We start from the raw sequence: 19,047 nt of genomic DNA on the forward strand, positions 1-19,047 counted from the left end.
TTAAGTCATTTTTGTTAAATACTGACACGACAAGCAGCCGTAATAGGATGGTTAATACACTAAAACCTAAACTATCATCGAACTATTTTTTCAAAATAATAAAGTCCGTTTATCTAAAAACAGGAAGCGTTGATCGGAGGACTGTTCAGCTAAAATAAATACACAAATAGTTCGATAGATAAATAAAATAATACCAGCAATAAAATGTAACAGAGGAAACAAAATCATAATAATACATCTGAGTAAAGTAAATCCACTCAGGCAACTAAATGAAGCTAAAATGTATTGAAAATAGAATAAAATAAAATATTATTTTTGCCGTTTTCTGGCGCTAAACGTCCTTATCTGCTTTTATTGTGAAGGACTCCGGAAGTTTTTTGATTACGTTAGCGGAAGACACGGGACCGTTTTCTCCGTAACACCAGGGCCGTTGTGCGGTAACCGAGCGGTGTTGAGACGTGAGTCGTGCCTCGGTACCTGGATGGACGCCCAGCGGTTCAGTTAGCTAACGTTTAAGCGATGTTTTCGCTTATTTCCGCGGACACCGGGACGGGAAACGGTTGAGCGGGACGACGGTAACTCCTTGTTTCTTCATCATCACTGATTAATCGGGGTGTTTTGTTTAAAAGTGCCGACTTTAATGTAGCAACGGAGCGATCTGCACTGACAGGTAGACTTAAAAAGTTTGTGGCCGCCTGGTGTGGGCATGCGCAGTTTGCAATATGGGGTTGAATAAACGTGATTTATGAAACTGTGGCTGAGTTAGCTTGTTAGCATTCTGATAAGGGAGTTGTTCATATTTGCTCATCTGTGAAGTGTGGAGGAGCGGAGCTAATGGCTCGGACTGTAAAGTGGCAGCCTGCAGGTCCAAGTCCAGGCTGGGTTAAACTGTAAATTAGAGTCACAGCGTCACCTGTGACCTTTAGACTCACATACCTTTTATTCTTTGACTCTAACAGGGTTCAAAATAATCAGAGCTTCAGTTCCGCTAGTTTCAACTCCTGCCTCTTTATGCCAGTTTTCTTCTGATTGGCTGCCCCTCATAAACAGAACATTTAATCAGCAGGTGGGCGGGGCTTCTTCTGGAGCGCAAAGCCAAAACCAGCAAAATGATCATTTTGATGCTCGGAAATATTTCACATTAATCAGTTATCACCTAGTTATCCGTCTGTGTGCTGTGTTTGATGTGAGCACGTAGCACTGGAACATAGATTTACAACAGGAAATGAGGTGGAGCAGATCAGCACGTACTGTATTCATACAGCATGCACACTCATGTTTACTCACTGTGATAACCAGACCTCATCTCGAGCGTTTGTGTCTCCGTGCTCAGTTCAGGTGGAGTCACCAGCACAGACCTGATGTTGCAGCGGGTGGCGGTGGTCGGTGCCGGAGCAGCCGGACTCTGCGCGGCCAGGCACATCCTGTCCCGTTCAGGCCGCTTCGCTCCTCCGGTGGTGTTCGAGCTCTCTGAAAACGTAGGCGGCACCTGGTGTTACGACGAACGTGTTGGAAAGCTTGATAACGGGCTGCCGGTGCACAGCAGCATGTACAGAGACCTCAGGTAGGCTCACCTGTCTGCACACCATCGATGGGCTCGCTGCGAGGGCCGGCTCCACGTTTCACGAGAGCAGCTTTGCATAATTTATGTTGTAAAGTCATCCTTAACGCTTCAGTCCTGACTCGACTAAAGCCTAAAGTCACAGTTGTTTCTGGTCCTTTCCTGTGGGCTCGTTCTCTCTGCAGTCTCCTACATTGACATGAACATGAGAGAAAGGCTGAGCTGCAGTGAAGTTTCCTTTCTGTGCTCGCAGTTAATGTTTTCTGATATTCCGACAGGACCAACCTGCCCAAGGAGGTGATGATGTTCCCGGACTTCCCCTTTGAACCCCAGCTTAGCAGCTTCCTGCCCCATCAGGAGGTCCAGAGGTACCTGGAGAGGTACTGCCAGAGCCACGGCATCCGGCCTCACATCCGGGTGAGTCGCCCGGGATTCTTCTGAGTCAGATTTAAGCTGCTGGCTCTCATAACACAGTCTGTGATGTCATGTAGTGAAGGGTGCAGGTGGCTGCTTTGTGATACGTGTAGACTTTACGATTCAGTTAAAATCTTTATCGATGGCAGCATTTTGTATTTAATGCCCTTCGAGTGCAGAAAGGAAAATATCGACTCAGTAATGTTTTATTCCTTTCTTTGTTTTATTGTAGAGTCTTTACAGTATAAAGCGCCTGGAGGCAGCTGTTGTTTTAAATAACATTGATTGGATTGAAAATTGAAAAATGTCTGCATCTGTAAAAAGTAAGAGTGTGGAGTTTGTGGGAAAGACCACAGCCGTGACCATGGAGATGTTAACTCCGAGCCACAGTCTGAAGCGAGGCTCCAACCAGCTCGACTGCTTCTTGTATTTAACCAAGAGAGTAAAATCTGGTTCAACAGAGACCTGATCAGGATCACAGACGCACTCTGCAGTAGAAGATCTGAGGTTTCAAGTTTCCCAGCTGGATAAAAGCAGCTTTCGTTCGTTTGAACTTTCTGTTTTAACTCCTGGTACCAGAAACACGAGCGACAATCCTAACAGCTGTTCATAGGCAATAAAGATAATCAAGGCGATTACCCAGCATGCTTTGTACATGAAAATGTACCAGCGGTGTTGCTTCCTCAGGCTTAATGAAAGCTGTTCATAAAGCCTGGTGTGACACACCGAACTCAAACTCAAAACAAAGTTTTCATTTCCTTTTTCTTTATTCATCATCTCATTTATGTTCCCTCTGCAGGCACACGCTGTATTAAATAAACCATAAAACCCAAATAAAGATCCAGCAGTTACACAAACACTACGTCACAGCACTAAACACAAAGTCCATCCATCCAATAGTAGTCCTGACCTGGTTAATGTTACGTGGCTGGTTATTTTTCAGAATCCCTGAAAGAAACAAGTGTGATTGTGGTTTGTTGTCCTGAGTTTTTTTAGTTCTGGTTTATGAAGCCGTGACAGTGATCTGATTGGCTGTAACAGGGTGTTAAACATAAGGAAACATCGCTGCATCCAGGAACAGCCTGATGCTTCGTCACTGATGGAGTTTCTAATATGACTAAACTGCTCTCTAGTATAAAGCCAACACCTGAGTACCTGCCACCGGTGTGGACCCCAGGATCATCAGAGACTTGGAGACGATTTCAGCTCCGTCAATAAAAATCTGCTCGCCTTGAATTTTCTAAGAGATCTGATTTGTCTCAAATATGATACAATACAAAAGTAAACCTCCCGCGGCGCCACTTTCCTCACTGTGACTCTTTTTGTCAGTTCAACACTGTCGTGGAAAGCGTGAAGCCCGTCAATGTGACGACAGAGAGCGAGGTGGAGGAGAGGACGGCGTGGGAAGTGACATCATCTGATTCTTCAGGTCATCAGAAAACTGAGATGTTTGACTCTGTCTTCGTCTGCTCGGGGTGAGATCACACACTGCGTTCTAATGACCAGCAGGGGGCGATGGCAAATAAAAGTAATAGTGCAGAAACATATGAATCTGGTTCTGTGACCAACACTTCGCCCATGAGTTGATGGTCTCAGACGTAGTTTAAAGTTTCATTAAATCAAAGGTTAAACTACAGCATCTCATTGGCTAATGAGCCGTAACACCTGGTCAGCGTGTGGCTGCGATTCAACATATTTGCATTCACTAATTATTCCAGAGTGCAACTTTAATACGATGTCTTTTTTTAAAAGTCTTTAAATGTTGACATTTACAAATAAAAGTGTGAATCTTGTGAAGTCTAAGATTTTGTGTTTTGGAGAAAGAAAAAGATTTTATCCAAAAGCAGAAAGTTACAAAGTGTGTATTAAAGCTCTTAATTTGAAGGTGAGCATTTTATTTTGAAATGACTCTGTAGGCTTTACTTCAGAATAAAAGCCTCTGCCCCCTGCTGCCACTTGAGGGTGCCAAAGCTCTGAGTTCACCTGCTTCAGCGGCTCTTATTATTTTGACTCTTATTCTCGTCTGTTTTAAAGGCACTACTCAGACCCTCACATCCCACTCATACCAGGCATCGAGAACTTTAAAGGTAAAACAAACATTTATGCCTTCATAACAAAAACAAAGCTTTTACAACAAGCAAGTATTTTAATGAAAAGTTCCTGATATGATAGAAATTTGTTTTTCTGAGGAGATTGAATGAATGCAGTGAACTGCTGATGACTTCATCAGGTTTATTCTTGTGTTTAAGCCTCAGTAACATCTGTAAACACTCAGTCGTGATTAGCATTAATCTGTGTCAGTTTAGTAAATCGAGGTTCGCTGGTGCTAGATTGGATCAGCGGAAGGACTGCGCTCAGAGCTCAGTCCTCTCCTTTCTGTCTGCTGCACACTGAAGGTGTGGACAGTTTTGCGAGTTCACAGCAGATCGTGACACTTCAAACTGAGCCGCATCGGTGTGAGCTTCAGGAATGTTCGTGTGGCTGGTTAGACACACCAGCATTGTTCTCATTTTGTGCTGAATCCCCACAAAGCGTACCTCCGGGTGTGTTCAGACACCTCCGGGAAACCTTCGTGTTTCAGTCAGTTGGTAAAATCAGAGGTTTCAGAGGCTTCTGGACACCAAAGAAGTTTGAATGAAAGCTCAACAGGCAGCTCAGCCAAGTCAGTCAGAGAGACTTTATTTATCTCCAAGGGGCAATTAAGATAGATACCCTGCCGACCGTATATACAATGCACAAACATCACATTGGGGAGACCGGTCAGGCTAGGTAGCTCTGGCCGGTCGACCCCACGAGCAGCCACCCGAACCGAAACCATGGAAAATGCACAACATGAGGAAAGACGAGGAGAAGAAAAGAACTCCTCCCAGACTGAGCTCCAACAGGGAGATCAGTTTGAGAACAGAAAAAAACACCTCAACACACGAATCAGCACATCTCACAACATAAAGACATAAGCTTCGAAGGCGTTTGGAGGGGGTGGAGGTGAGTGTAGGTCTGCATCAGTGTACATGCGTGCGTGTTCCGTGTTCAGCGGAGAGAAAGTGTCCCTTCACCCGGTTATGCAAAAGTCAGCAATCTTCGGTCGGCGCCGGTGACCTTGAATGAGGAGTCACAGCAGCTGTTTTGTTATCTAACGGAGAGTTGTGTTATTCCCGTCAGCTTTTGCCTTGAGCATCCAGCTGGCGCCAGGGGGGCCGCATCAGATGAAGATGGTAGTTGTTGTGGTTAGTGCGAACAAACTGCCTCCAGTTTTACAGCTGGTCTAACGTCCATCACTGGTCACCAGGTCTCTTAATTCTCGTTGTTCTTCTCCATACTGCGTTCAATAAACACAGTCTTGAGTATTCACAGCCCTGCCCATCATCTATCATGTCGGCCAGCCTTGTGGGACAACTTTTACCCCGCCTACTCTGGAACAGCTGTCACCGCTGCACAGAGCATCCCTCCCAGTGATCCATTCTAGAACCAGTGTGCCTCTCTGTGTGCAGGGAAAGTGCTCCACAGTCACTCGTATCGATTCGCGGAGCCGTTTGCGGGTCAGTCGGTGGTCGTTCTGGGAGCCAAAGCATCAGGTCTGGATATTTCCCTCGAGTTGGCCAATGTGGGTGCCCAGGTAACAACTAACATCTGCATGCAGATGTATTATTTTTATTATTATTATCTTTATTTCTTGCATATTTTAGTTGACCTACCAGAATGCCTGACGAGTGTGAGATTATTTTGGAGGAACCCACTGGGCACCAGTGGGTTCCTCCTCTGATGGGAGGAAGGTGCCAGGTGATAGACAGAGGGTGCATGTTCCTACATTTGTATTAACTGTTTGACAAAGCCACAGGAAGCCTCTGGTTAGAGAGCAGGAGGAAGAGGAGCGAGAGCAAAGACGTATAATTGTGTCTTTAAAGAAGTTAACAGCAGGTTACGCTGCATAACTGCAGCCTGGGACGAGCAGCGAGTGCAGAAAGCGTGTGACGGAGCTTTAGACTCACGGCGTGTTTTTCTTTCTTCATCTCACAGGTGACTCTGAGTCACCGCCGCCCTCGGATCACCTTCCCTCTGCCTGATGGGATTCAACAGTCCAGCTCAGTAGAGGCCGTCGAGGACGACGGCAGAATTCGCTTCCAGGTGACTGACCTCAACTGTATTAATCCTCCACTGCAGGAAGTCCACCTGAGACAGTGGCTTGTGAAAGTATTCGGCCCTCCAGCTCAGTCAGATTAGCGTTTGTGAACAGCAGTTTTCAGATCTTGCCACAGATTCTGGATTGGATTTAGATCTGGACTTTGACTGGGCCAGTCTAACACATGGATATGTTTTGTTTTAAACCATCCCAGTGTTGCCCTGGCTTTATGTTCAGGGTTGTTGTCCTGCTGGAAGGTGAACCTCCGCCCCAGTCTCAAGTCTTTTGCAGACTCCAAGAGGTTTACTTCCAAGACTGCCCTGTATTTGGCTCCATCCATCGCCCCATCAACTCTGACCAGCTTCCCTGTCCCTGCTGAAGAGAAGCCCCCCCAGAGCATGATGCTGCCACCACCATATCTGACAGTGGGGATGGTGTGTTCAGAGTGATGTGCAGTGTTAGTTTTCCACACATAGCGTTTTGCATGTTGGTCTCATCTGACCAGAGCAGCTTCTTCCACATGTTTGCTGTGTCCCCCACATGGCTTGTGGCAAACTGCAAACGGGAGTTCTTATGGTTTTCTGTTAACAATGGCTTTCTTCTTGCCACTCTGCCATAAAGGCCAACTTTGTGCAGTGCACGACTAATAGTTGTCCTATGGACAGATTCCCCCACCTGAGCTGTAGATCTCTGCAGCTCGTCCAGAGTCACCATGGGCCTCTTGGCTGCATTTCTGATCAGCGCTCTGCTTGTTCGGCCTGTGAGTTTAGGTGGACGGCCTTGTCTTGGTAGGTTTACAGTTGTGCCATACTCCTTCCATTTCTGAATGATCGCTTGAACAGTGCTCTGTGGGATGTTCAAGGCTTGGGAAATCTTTTTGTAGCCTAAGCCTGCTTTAAATGTCTCAATAACTTCATCCCTGACCTGTCTGCTGTGTTCTTTGGACTTCATGGTGTTGTTGCTCCCAATATTCTCTCAGACAACCTCTGAGGCCGTCACAGAGCAGCTGTATCTGTACTGACATTAGATTACACACAGGTGCACTCTATTTAGTCATTAGCACTCATCAGGCAATGTCTATGTGCAACTGACTGCACTCAGACCAAAGGGGGTGAATAATTACGCACACCCCACTTTGCAGTTATTTATTTGTAAAAGATGTTTGAATCATGTATGATTTTCGTTCCACTTCTCACGTGTGCACCACTTTGTGTTGGTCTTTCACCTGGAAGTCCAATAAAACTGATTCATGTTTGTGGCTGTAATGTGACAAAATGTGGGAAAGTTCAAGGGGGCCGAATACTTTTGCAAGCCACTGCATATAATAAAGTTCAAGCAGACGCCTCCTGTGATTGGTTGGTTGTATTTGACACTGTGATGGGTTCCAGGACGGCTCGGTGACGGAGGCGGATGTCCTGATGTTCTGCACCGGGTATAACTTCAGGTTTCCGTTCTTGGACGCAGCCCAGCTGGGTCTGGACATCCAGGACCAGATGATGTCACCTCTGTACCGCTTTCTGGTGCCACCCGCCTTCCCCTCGCTCTTTTTCATCGGCATCTGCAAGATCATCTGCCCCTTCCCCAACTTCAACTGCCAGGTGAGCGGCAGTGTACCGTCATACCCACTGTTCTCCACTGCAGCAGTCCCAGTGTCGACTTTCTAAGAAGCAGAGCGGACTTACTCTGGTTTGAATGCCGTTTGTTAGGTAGCTTCGGTTGTTAGGTTCGTTTGTCTTCTATCGCTGCAGGTCCAGTTCGCCCTGGCCGTGTTGGAGGGCTCGGTCACGTTACCCTCTCGAGTTCAGATGGAGGATGAGGTCCGGCGGGAGCTGCAGGAGAAGCTGGAGCGGGGAGTCCAGCATCGCCACCTGCTGATCTTGGACCAGGATCAGTGGGAGTACTGCAACACACTGGCTCGCACCGCTGGCTTCCCACTGCTGCCTACGGTCATACGCAGCCTGTATGAGGAGGTGTGGCGGCAGCGACAGATTCACCCCAAAAACTACCGGAAGCTCAATTACAGGCTGATCAGCGACTTGGAGTGGGAGCTGATCAATTAATCGGTGAAGGGCAGGTGTGCAAAGGAAGCTGAGTCTCTAGCGCCGCATCAGGCTGTACCTGAGAGGCCTGCTCCCTCTGCCCCTCTTCAAATTTACTACACTTGCTTAGATTGAGGACTTCCACCCTCATCCGTAATTATACTGATTAGCCAATGAAAACCTTTTATATTTAAACTCCCGCTGCAGCTAATAAAGGCTAATAAGTCATCAAACCAAAATACATCGACACTTCACTTAAAAGCAGCATCATTGAACAAGCAAAGTTTATAGGATGCACAAATCTCGGATGAGCCCCCAGTTTAGCTCAGAACACAAAGAGTGGTCTCAAGAACCACCTTACAAATATTCCAATGCTTCAACTTTTGTGCTTACTGTGTGATAAATGTTCTCGCCTGCTAAAGCCGCTGTTGAAAACACACCTCAGAATTTTATTGGTCTAAAAGTCCAAAGTATTTAATACATATTGATTTGTGAAGGCTGCTTTTACTCCCTGTGAGTCCGTGATGTAAACTGGTGTGACTCCAGAGCTGTCACTAATATATGTGACTGGAGTTTATAACAATGGCACTTTGCTTTTAGTTTTAATTACTATTATAAAGGACAGTTAGTGCTCACAGTTGTCCTGTGAAGAAACAGACACAGGAAGGGCGGTGCTGATTATTTGCAGGTTATAGAGACCTCCAGCACTGATGCTGCTACAGAGATGAGACTGTGAGTCTGTGCAACGAGGTGTTGGCAGGTTTTAGATGACACAAATAGAAGCAAATCTGTGACACCGACAGGCAGAAAGCGAAGCACTGCAGTAGGTTTTACCTCACAGTCTGAAGGTGTGATTAGAGCGCAGAGCGCGGCAGGATCGCAGGCCCCGTTTCCTCTCAGGAGTCGATTCAGCTCATTTTAAATGAGCCAATCAAGCTGATTCTCAGGCCTTCAGAAATCATCTCACAGCATGAATCTAAATGTGTTTGCCCACAGCTGGCAGCAGGCAGAGTGAGCTCTACACAGTGACATTATCACTAACTGCACTTTATATGCTGAGATTTGGACGGTCACTGTGTTTTTAATGGGCTGATCCCTGCAGCGATATCCTATGATTCAGGGCTGACGGGAACTCTCAAAGTGTAATCAGATTACTGTGAAATCATGGTTCCAGCTCCACAGAGGACCAAGCTTTGTAGATTTAATCACCTTCTAGTGCCACCCTCTGCTGTGATTAGCAGAGCTGCCTCTAATAAACATTGTACACTCAAATCTACCTCAATCGTTACAATAAACGTTCATTATTTCAAGGACAAAGACTCGCTGTGGATGAGTCAGAGATTAATAAGCACTAATTATTAAATGCAGAGAGGTGTATAAACACATAGTGAGTGAAGAAGAAACACCCAGTGCATCATGGGAATCCCCGGCAGCCTACGTCTATTGCAGCATAACTAAGGGAGGATTCAGGGTCACCTGGTCCAGCACTAACTATATGCTTTAGCAAAAAGGAAAGTTTGAAGCCTAATCTTGAAAGTAGAGATAGTGTCTGTCTCCTGAATCCAAACTGGAAGCTGGTTCCACAGAAGAGGGGCCTGAAAACTGAAGGCTCTGCCTCCCATTCTACTTTTAAATACTCTAGGAACAACAAGTAGGCCTGCAGAGCGAGAGCAAAGTGCTCTAATAGGGTGATATGGTACTACAAGGTCATTAAGATAAGATGGGGCCTGGACAATCACAGAGATTAGTCCGCTGTCAGAGGCCATAAGAGGATCAGTTATAATCGTCACTGTTTCTGTTCTGTGATAAGCTTTAAGTTTTTCTTTGGTAATTTAGTTCAATGAGTTCCTTAATTTTCTGATTTTTTGTTGAAGATCTTGGGTGTAGTGAGAGAAGTTATGGAGGCACCACCCTCCTAATAAAATACCTTAATGTTGCATCAGCTCTTGTTTTTAGAGGGAAACTCACTATTTGTCGTCCATCTCGTCATTTTACTTGTTTGTTTTGGTTATTTTTAGTTTAGTAAGTAATAAAAGTGTTCACTGTGTAAAGCTTAGTTTATCTTGGTGGGAGTGAGATCCGTGTTTGTTTTGTGTTAGCTCACCACACATGCTGTAGTCGTGTTGCAGTTTTGTTTCCTTTCTAATCTTAAGGTTTCTTTCTGTCGTGTTTATACAGCACGGCTCCTGTAAATAAACTTAATGAGTCCACACAGACTGTTTTGTGTGTCTCCAGAATAACTGTCTGCAGTTGGTGTAATATTAATTCTGTCCACTACACAGATATGCTCTAAGTGCAACTCAGGAATGCTTGTCTGCCAGCATGTGTCGGAAAAAGAATCTAATTGTTAGCTCTGAGAAAGCCTGGACAATAAGATGTCATTTCTGGTAAAGACGGCTCACTGTATTAGTCAAAAATACACGTGTGTGTGTGTGTGTGTGTGTGTGTGTGTGTGTGTGTGTGTGTGTGTGTGTGTGTGTGTGTGTGTGTGTTGGAAAACACTAAACATGGCAGCATAGGAACAAACTCTAAGTCCATGGAGGCTGGGGTCTGCCACACCAGACAAGACCCCAGCTGCAGGCTGCACATAACAGCAAGATGCCTGCAGACAGGGCATACATGGAACGCCATAGCCAAGTGGCCGGCATAGTGTACAGGAACATCTGTGCCGAGTATAACCTGGAAGTCCCGAGGTCAAAATGGGACACGCCCCCTATGGTGGTGGAGAATGACCGAGCTAAGATCCTGTGGGACTTCCAGATACAGACGGACAAACCGGTGGTGGCTAACCAACCGGACAGAGTGGTGGTAGACAAACAGAAGAAGACGGCCGTAGTGATCGATGTAGTGACCCTGAATGACAGCAACATCAGGAAGAAGAAACACGAGAATCTTGAGAATGGTGGTCCCAGTGGTAATCGGAGCACTAGGAGGGTGACTCCAGCAGATCCCGGGAACAACGTCGGAGATCTCTGTCCAGAAGAGCGCAGTCCTGGGAACAGCTAAGATACTGCAGGACCCTCAAGCTCCCAGGCCTCTGGAGAACTTAAAGACATGTTGAGGAGGTAATTTAGCCATTTAGATCAGCTGTGTTGGATCAAGGACACATCTGAACCCTGCAGGACACCGGCCCTCGAGGCCTGGAGTTCGACACCTGTGTGGTGTTAGTTTCTCATGCATGCACCTTAGAAGTAGGTGAAGTTGTGCCAAAGATTTCTGGTGCTATTTAATCTGTGTACAAAAAATAACGTCAGATGTGAGTTTTTTCCACTTTCTTCTGATTTTGGTGATGTGAAGATGTATTTGCAGCACGTTTGGAACATGAGTGAAAGATGAACACAGAGAGGGAAACCGCTGCCTCTGATTTAACCTTTGTTTCTCTGATGATAGTTTGAGGTTAACATTTGTTTAACAGTGAAAACACAATTGCTTGATTATGTCTGGGATGTTTTGGAGACGTGTTCCTGTGCAGTGACACCACTCAGCCACCAGTTTAGTATCCTGTCAGCTTCAGCTGGACTTTGTATGAAAGTTTCACCCAGAATCTAAAACTGTGTAATAAATAACAGTGATGACATGAAGGCTGCTTAGTATTAGTTATTGTATGATGTCAGCAGAAGCCCGGCTGATTTGTCTCTGAAAAAGCTGATTAAACATTTCTGAGCAAAGACAGATCCACAAACAAGGCCGCACAGAGAGCTGAGTTCAACAACCCACTTTAATCCAGACAAAGTCCCACAAACACATCAAAGAAATGAGGTGTGATATCACAGAGTGACCCAGGCTGGACAACAACATGACAGGAAGCTGCAGCGCGTGCCTCTGAAGGAGATCCATCCAAACAGCCGGGCCGGCACGGCTGCAGTCAGCAGGTGCAAAAGTCGCAGCATAAAATCATAATGGTCACTTTAAAATGTTAATAACTCAGTGCTGAAAACACAGTGTGTTTCTAAACTGACTAAAACTGACACAGCAGTTTCTACTGATTGGTCAGGACTCCGTGTCCTTGTGATCTGTATGCTTATTGTTTAAAATTCAACATATTTCACAGATATTTAACATGCAGCTTTAATCAAATTTGGCCTTCACTGGATTCATGTACAAATATTTTTCTTCTCTGCCTTTTTTCTGAGAGATTAAAGTACATAAAAAAGGATTCATATGTATTTTCAACATTGCAAACCCATCCATCTGTTTTTTTCTACTTATCCAAAGCAGCGCCGCTGTGGTCACAACCCTATCCCAGCTGTCAAAGGTGACATGCACCTGGGCAGGTGTAGCACAATGAGACAGCCAGGCATACATGTGTTTGGACTGTCGAAGGAAGGCGGAAGGAGAAAGGCGCGAGCCGCCCTCCCTTCAAGCTTTGACGATACAGCTGTGAATTGTTGAAATTCTTGATTTATTCGTTAAAAGCAAAAAATTGTCCCTCCCTCCTGTGTGAAGTGAAATGTTTCTGCTTTGTGAAAGCCACTACAGGGCTCGAGAGCGGCTGCCTGCGAGTCAAAGAAATAAATACAATAAATAAAAACAGATTAATGCAGGTAGCTAATCATTTCAGAATCATCCATACTGAGAGTATCAACGGGCAAATCAACATGGAAAAGCTCCTCTTAATGCACTTAAGGTAAATAGCCTACTATTTTAAAGAAAGGACCTCAACAATCAGATCATCCCATATAAGCACCACTTGGCAACAGTGGGGAGGAACCAAGCTCACTTTGCTGCTGGTCATGAAATCATCAGGAGCTCAAATCACTAAATTAAGAATAAATATATCAGAGTTTCTGTTGTTGGGACTTAACAATTTGACAGCTTTGTTTACAATTCAGTTACAGAATATTTGAAATAGACACCATCTCCTCCATCAGTTTGTCACTGTTTTCATTTTTACAAACAATTCCAGTGTTCAGACTGACTGGTAACAACGTCTGGCCAGGTATCGCTGCAGTTTTTTCGTATGCTTTAACAAGTTGGAAATGCTTCTTCTTAAGAAATTACCGATGCCATGTGTGGTGCATTGAGGAGTCTGTAGACATCCTCAAATCAAAAACAGCAATCCCACATGGCCTGTAACCCACTGAGGATCTATGGCATCCTAGAAGATAACTCTGGAGGACTTGGACTCGTTCTCTATGTGCACCTCCCTTTCAACCCTCTCGGCCACCTCGTGATCGTCTTCTCCCACTCCATCTCTTTTGAGGATCTTCAGCGGCCACCAGAGGGAGCCGTTCCGGCGGTCTCGATGGATGGTGCGTTCGGCTGGCCAGCAGCTGGGGCCACCTTTATCGCCCGTGAGGAAGTAGAGCAGAGCATTGAGCCATGCGTTGCAGGAGGCCAAAGGTCTGGTGACCTTGTAGCAGATGGAGACGGTCTTCATGGCATTGCAGCCGCCAAGCTGTCCCCGCCGCAGGAGCAGGAAGAGCGTGCGAGTCACATGGAAGGGTAGGAAGCAGAGTGCAAACAGCAGTGTGATAGTGACAATGGTTTTAATGGATTTCCGCCGCCGGCGGATGTAGTGTGAGTACTGTGAGCCAGAAATAGAGACGGAGGTTCTCTCGCGCCCTCGAACTCCTTCCACAGACCCGTCACCCACTGGTCCATCCTCGCCACCCTCTATTGAACTGGGAGGAGAGCGCAGGGTCTGAAATATTGTCCGGACCACGTGGGAGTAGCACCAGGCAATGATGACAAAGGGCACAAAGAAACCTAGAAGGTGGAGAACAATGCCATATGGGACGTAGTCTGCAAACTCCTTATCTATGGCATCATCCCAGCAGTTTATGTACTCCTCGCCGACCTGGTCTCCAGTTCTGTTCCCATAATCGCTCCCTTCTCCAGGCTCAACAGCCTCACCAGCTCTGCGCCTAACGTATCCGGTCTGGGCGAACCTGAAGATGGGGCAGGTGAGAATGAAGACCACCACCCAAACTAATGCGCAGATCCCCTTCACCACCCGCTTACTTTCCAGTGTGATGGTCCTCATTGGATGACAGATCCCCAGATACCTGTGGAGAGACGACTAGTGGTCAGTTCAGTCCATCAGTTTAACCTCTGCTTATTCAGCATTTACACTGAGGTTCATGTAACCTGTTTTCAGCCATGTGTCAAACAGAAATAACAGAAAACTCAGAAAGTCAAAAATCCATAGAAGAGTTGATCTGAAAGGAAACAGCTTCTCATCTCAGTTCAGCACCTGATTACTAACGTATAAGCCAACCTTTCACATAAATAGTATTTTTATGCAAATCTGACTGCAACATATCAGGTGATCCCGCTAACAAACTAACAGATAAACCACACCTACCTTAGAGGTAGTGAGCTAATGGAGCAAATGAGAACTAGCCTTTATTTAGTATGGACTGATGACAACGATGTCAGGTTCAGATTATCAGGGGTCGAATTATCAGCTGAAGCTTACCCATTCAAACCTACTGAACAATTATGTGGCTCTTTAACAGAATGGCTTTTGGTTAGGTCGGCAGTTTATTTTGATCACAAGCTTTGAGGTCAAACCCATCAGCTCACCTGTTGCAAACATCTGATCAACTTCCGATGGGCTCAAAGATCAGAAGAATCTGATAGCTTGCTAATTTCCTGTTAGCCAGTCAAAGTTCAAATCGCAAAGATGAGAAATCCATCAAAAATTAACATTACCAGGAAATAATATGAGCAGTAATTATTTGTTTGTAGTGTCGGTGAAAGTGTGCTTCTGGTTATGAGCTGGAAACAAAGGGGGAGGAGCTGGATATCTGAGTTACTAAACCAGTCTCATAATAACAACGATTACAAAACAATTTGATAAACAACAAAAAGCAGCAAGATGCCATCAAGCCGACTTTAACTTGAGCTTTAATGGCACCAACTGAAAATCTGCCACAACCAACTCTTGGTAAACTCTGAGAGTTGGTCGTGACAGGAAACTTAAATTAAACTCACAAAGTCTTACATTAAATCCAAATATTCACAAAACCTTCATTTTTTTGTATTTATTGTGCAGATTTTCTGGTATTTTGGTTAAAGTTTAGACAACATTTATGCGGAAGATAAACTTTTACATTTTCATTTTGCTGCACTGTTTCTAGGCTGTCCTACCTGTGCACAGAGATGCAGGTAAGGAAGAAGATGGAGCAGTAGAGATTGAAGTAGAACAGGAAGCGTACGAGGCGGCACATGAAGTCCCCAAACACCCAGCAGTCCCTCAGCACATAGCTTGCCACCAGGAAGGGCAGAGACAGGCCATACATCAGGTCAGTGGTGGCCAAGTTCACCATATAGATCAAGGAAGTGTTCCAACGACGTCCATGATGGCAGCAGGAGCGCAGGAGCACCACTGAGTTGAGGGTAAGGCTGAAAAGGAAGGTCAGCGAGTAGCAGACGGGTAGGAAGACATATTTGTAGGATTCATCGATACTGCATGAAGGCAGAGGGAGTGTCGAGGTGTGCGAGGTGCCTGACGTGTTGAGATGGTTGCTCGCCACAACTGCCGCCAGCAAGCTGATGTCTGGGGTGATGCTTGAGGTTTGACTCAACCCCATGATGAACCGCTGAGGCTATTTGTGGCAGAAGAGGATTAGTTCAGGCTTGTCTGGCATCATCTCAGCTCCTTCCTCTTCAGGTGCTATCTATCTAGCCATCTATCCATCCTCGGTCTCGGCTCAATGTTGACTGATCCATGTCTCTGTGACAAGAGAGGGAAAGAGAGCAAAGAAAACACAGCCTTATTGCCTCATTATTCTCGGGAAAGGTTGTTCAGAATGTACCACCAACGTTATGCTGATGAAGACTCTGTCTCGCTCAATTAGCCCCTCAATCATTAATGAAACTTTCCAGACCGTTCGTACAGCAGGCTGGTGGTCTGTTCTATGTTGGGGTCAGGTTTTTTTAAAGCCCGTGTCACAATAACTGAAGAAGTGCGGGTCAAGACGCCCCGTGCACAGCTGCTCAAATGGCTGAGTCATGTATATGTATGATTAAAGTCAGTATACAGTAGGGTAGAAACTCAGCTGTGAGCTCTACTTTGAATTTATATACTGCACATTATAGTGGCTTCGTGTAAAAACACAAAGTCTCTGAGAGGAAACAGCTGAAGCACAGGGTGTTATTTTTAGAGTATATTCCATGTTTATTAGTTGAGCTATTAATGGTTCCACGTGCAGATTGTTCTCTAACCTCTGAACAGCGATCAGAGTGTCAGTGCACATCTTAGGGTCAAGTTTGTGTTTCGGAATTTTTAACTGTTTAAAATGATCAAATATAAATCTTATAAAAGAAGAAGTGTGAGGTCAAAATAGAAGTGACTTGATTACAAGCTAACATATGAAGATGTTTAGTGTGTTGCACCAGCACAAACGTGGTTTTGCTGAGATTGACGACATTCTGTGTTAGAGGTGGGAACTCTGGGAATTTTGCAACTGACTCTGTTAGATATGGATTTCTGGGACTTCCTTTGTCAAGATCAAAACTATAGAGAGAAGAATACTTCAATCAAGCACACAGTTGGATTTACTAACTTTCACAACACCTGTTTTATTGCTATTTGCAGGGATATTCAACGCCGGAAAAAAGCTTGATGTGATGGCAGTTATTGCTGTGTGGAGGCATTGCAGAGATTAAAGACTGCCTTTGTTTCCATTTGCCTGGTCTCAAATATGGCCTGGTCTCGATGTGACTGACGAGAAGAGTTCAGAGTATGTGTCTTTCTGGGCACGCCCTTTAGCCGGTTCAGCAGGATTCCCATCTTTGGAGTAATTGACAGAACACATGTATTTTTAATTGTCCCATGTGAAACTGAGTGTGGGTTGTGTAATAAGAAGCACACACACTCAGTTTATGTGCAAATAGTCTCCAAATCCGTAAACATTATGTACATTATTACAACACTGTAGCAAAGCATCCAGGGTCTGTTCACAAAGTCTTCATTTTCCAGAATAACAAACATTTTAAAAACCTGCAGGTTAGAAAGTACGGAGATGGTTGGTCTTCAGGTGAGTCCACAGTATTTCACGTGTGGCTTGTTGAGCCACCGATTTTTGCTAAACCAGATGCTGCATGTTAGATTTGTGTTCTCATAAGTAAATATATTAATTTATCTTATTTTGTAAAAGACGTTTTCTGATTGTCATCTTATTTTGGAAATGATTTTATTTTGGTGATTATAGGTGACTTCACTTCCTGTTCCTGATGTTTTGAAGCGCGAACTGCAAAAATGAATGTATGTTTTTTCCCTCCGGTGTTGCTGTCAATAAAGAAAAAGGGAAAAGTAAGCAACAAACCAAGTGTGCGCATTATTGAGAGAACATGACCGAAGAAGAAGAAAACTCTTCGAGCTCAACACTCTGTAACAGGTAACTCCTGTTACCTGTTCAGATCTGAACCAATGAGTGTTGACTGTTTTGGTACTTCACCCACAGGACCTACAACCGTCTCCTCTGCTGACACCTTGTTGTACACAGTTTTTGGTCTTGTGAGTCGCCTCAATCATTCCACCTTTCTTAACGTCTTCAGTGGAGCTGCACTGCATTCACCCTTTCTAAAAAAGAATAGCTCTCTGACAGCCAGACTGAACGCTCAGATTTTCATTAAACATGTTGTTTCGGTCAACTAGGACCTCCAGTTCAGGTGCAGAAAGTTTTTCTTTTCGCTGCTTCTCCTTATTTTCATTATTGTGGTCAACATGAAAGCGTCTGTGACCTTTACTTATGTACTTTTCTGATTCCTTTTAACAAACCAAATCATGCAGGTTTTGGCAGATTGGGCATGTCATGCTGAAAATAACTTTAACTGTGTTTAGAAAAAGCAACTTTTGTAAATCATCTGTAAAACCAAGTGCTCCTATTTTTGCCTCACTTAGTAAATCTGGCCCTTTATTCCAAACAGGACCTATCAGATGGGTTATCATGAAATTTAAAAGAGCATTCATGATCCCCAGAAAATAAATGATTTTGGTGATCAGTCTGCTTTTAAAAATTAGTCTGAGTGTATAATGCAAATATTTTTACTGTATTGATCTGATATTTATTTTGCTACACCAGCTGACATAATTATAAGGAGAAGGAGAAGCAAATGAGTCCACTGTACACCACTCTGATGAATTCATGGTCTCAGTTACCTTTAGATCTTTACCATTGTCCCATTAGAGTCACAGAAGCCAGGGCAAGTTTTGGGCTGGGCTACCTTGAAGTTATTGCTGCATGAAGTTCTACTCTCATCCTTTAATTATGGATCATCCACAGAGGAAGTGATTTGATTTGCTGATGGGTGGTTACACTATCACGCTGGGCATTCATAGGACATGCTCTGGTTGCCTAGGTAACCATCTAATGTTTGTATTACTCTGACTTATGCGACTTGTGCGAAATCTCTGTGGGCAAGGGCAACTCAAGGGCATAATCTTAGGTATGGTGGCCACAGTAGGGCAAACAGCTGTTCGTCTGTAGTAAGTGTGGGCTGTCAGTCTGCTGTTTACCTCACCTCTCAGTATATGGCCAAATCTAATTACCCTGGAAGAGGCTGTAAAAGTTGTGAAAGCAGCCTGATAAGAGCCGTAAAGACAGTAAAGCTCCCTTCTGTACAATGACAATAATACCGAGGTGAATTGTAGAGAACATCCTTAACTTTTTTTTATCAGTGTGCTGCTGTTAGCCTCCATTAGCTGCTGTTAGCCTCCATTAGCTGCTGTTAGCCTCTGTTAGATTCCACTGACCTTTGTTAGCTGCTAAACACTGGCAGTGTTTAGCCACATATTTTAAAGCATGAACGGATAGAACAGCAATCTCCATGTTGGCTACTTTTTCAGAATACACAATTACACACTAATCTATGCATTCATATGCTGCATGCACAATCTCTGCATGCAGCCAGGACTGCTGAGCAGCTAGAAACCTCCATCAAACCAGAACAGGACAGCGTTC

General features: G+C 44.8%; 2 protein-coding genes across 4 annotated transcripts; one reads left to right on the plus strand and one right to left on the minus strand.

Annotated features, from left to right (window-relative positions):
- Positions 1-418: 418 nt before the first annotated feature.
- LOC308387699 (uncharacterized protein) lies at positions 419-10,335 on the plus strand. 3 transcript variants are annotated; one of them, XM_080867945.1, is made up of 9 exons: positions 419-575; positions 1,334-1,564; positions 1,840-1,978; positions 3,305-3,450; positions 4,010-4,062; positions 5,467-5,579; positions 5,993-6,100; positions 7,484-7,693; positions 7,844-10,335. In XM_080867945.1, exons 2-9 carry the CDS (start codon positions 1,362-1,364, stop codon positions 8,153-8,155), a joined length of 1,284 nt encoding a protein of 427 aa, XP_080724071.1. In that variant the 5' UTR covers positions 419-575; positions 1,334-1,361; the 3' UTR covers positions 8,156-10,335. The 3 variants fall into 3 exon arrangements, with proteins under 3 accessions (XP_080724071.1, XP_080724069.1, XP_080724070.1); XM_080867943.1 differs by having other exon boundaries at positions 420-575; positions 5,467-5,591; positions 7,844-10,334; XM_080867944.1 differs by having other exon boundaries at positions 428-575; positions 1,339-1,564; positions 5,467-5,591.
- Positions 10,336-13,232: 2,897 nt separating this feature from the next.
- LOC308387694 (P2Y purinoceptor 3-like) lies at positions 13,233-15,702 on the minus strand (the record flags this gene model as incomplete). Its single annotated transcript, XM_080867930.1, has 2 exons — positions 15,230-15,702; positions 13,233-14,142 (listed from the first exon to the last, which is right to left on the minus strand). Exons 1-2 carry the CDS (start codon positions 15,670-15,672, stop codon positions 13,233-13,235), a joined length of 1,353 nt encoding a protein of 450 aa, XP_080724056.1. The 5' UTR covers positions 15,673-15,702.
- Positions 15,703-19,047: the final 3,345 nt, after the last annotated feature.

Source organism: Rhamphochromis sp. 'chilingali' (assembly GCF_963969265.1).
Source record: "Rhamphochromis sp. 'chilingali' genome assembly, chromosome: 19".
Taxonomy (NCBI): Eukaryota; Metazoa; Chordata; class Actinopteri; order Cichliformes; family Cichlidae; genus Rhamphochromis; species Rhamphochromis sp. 'chilingali'.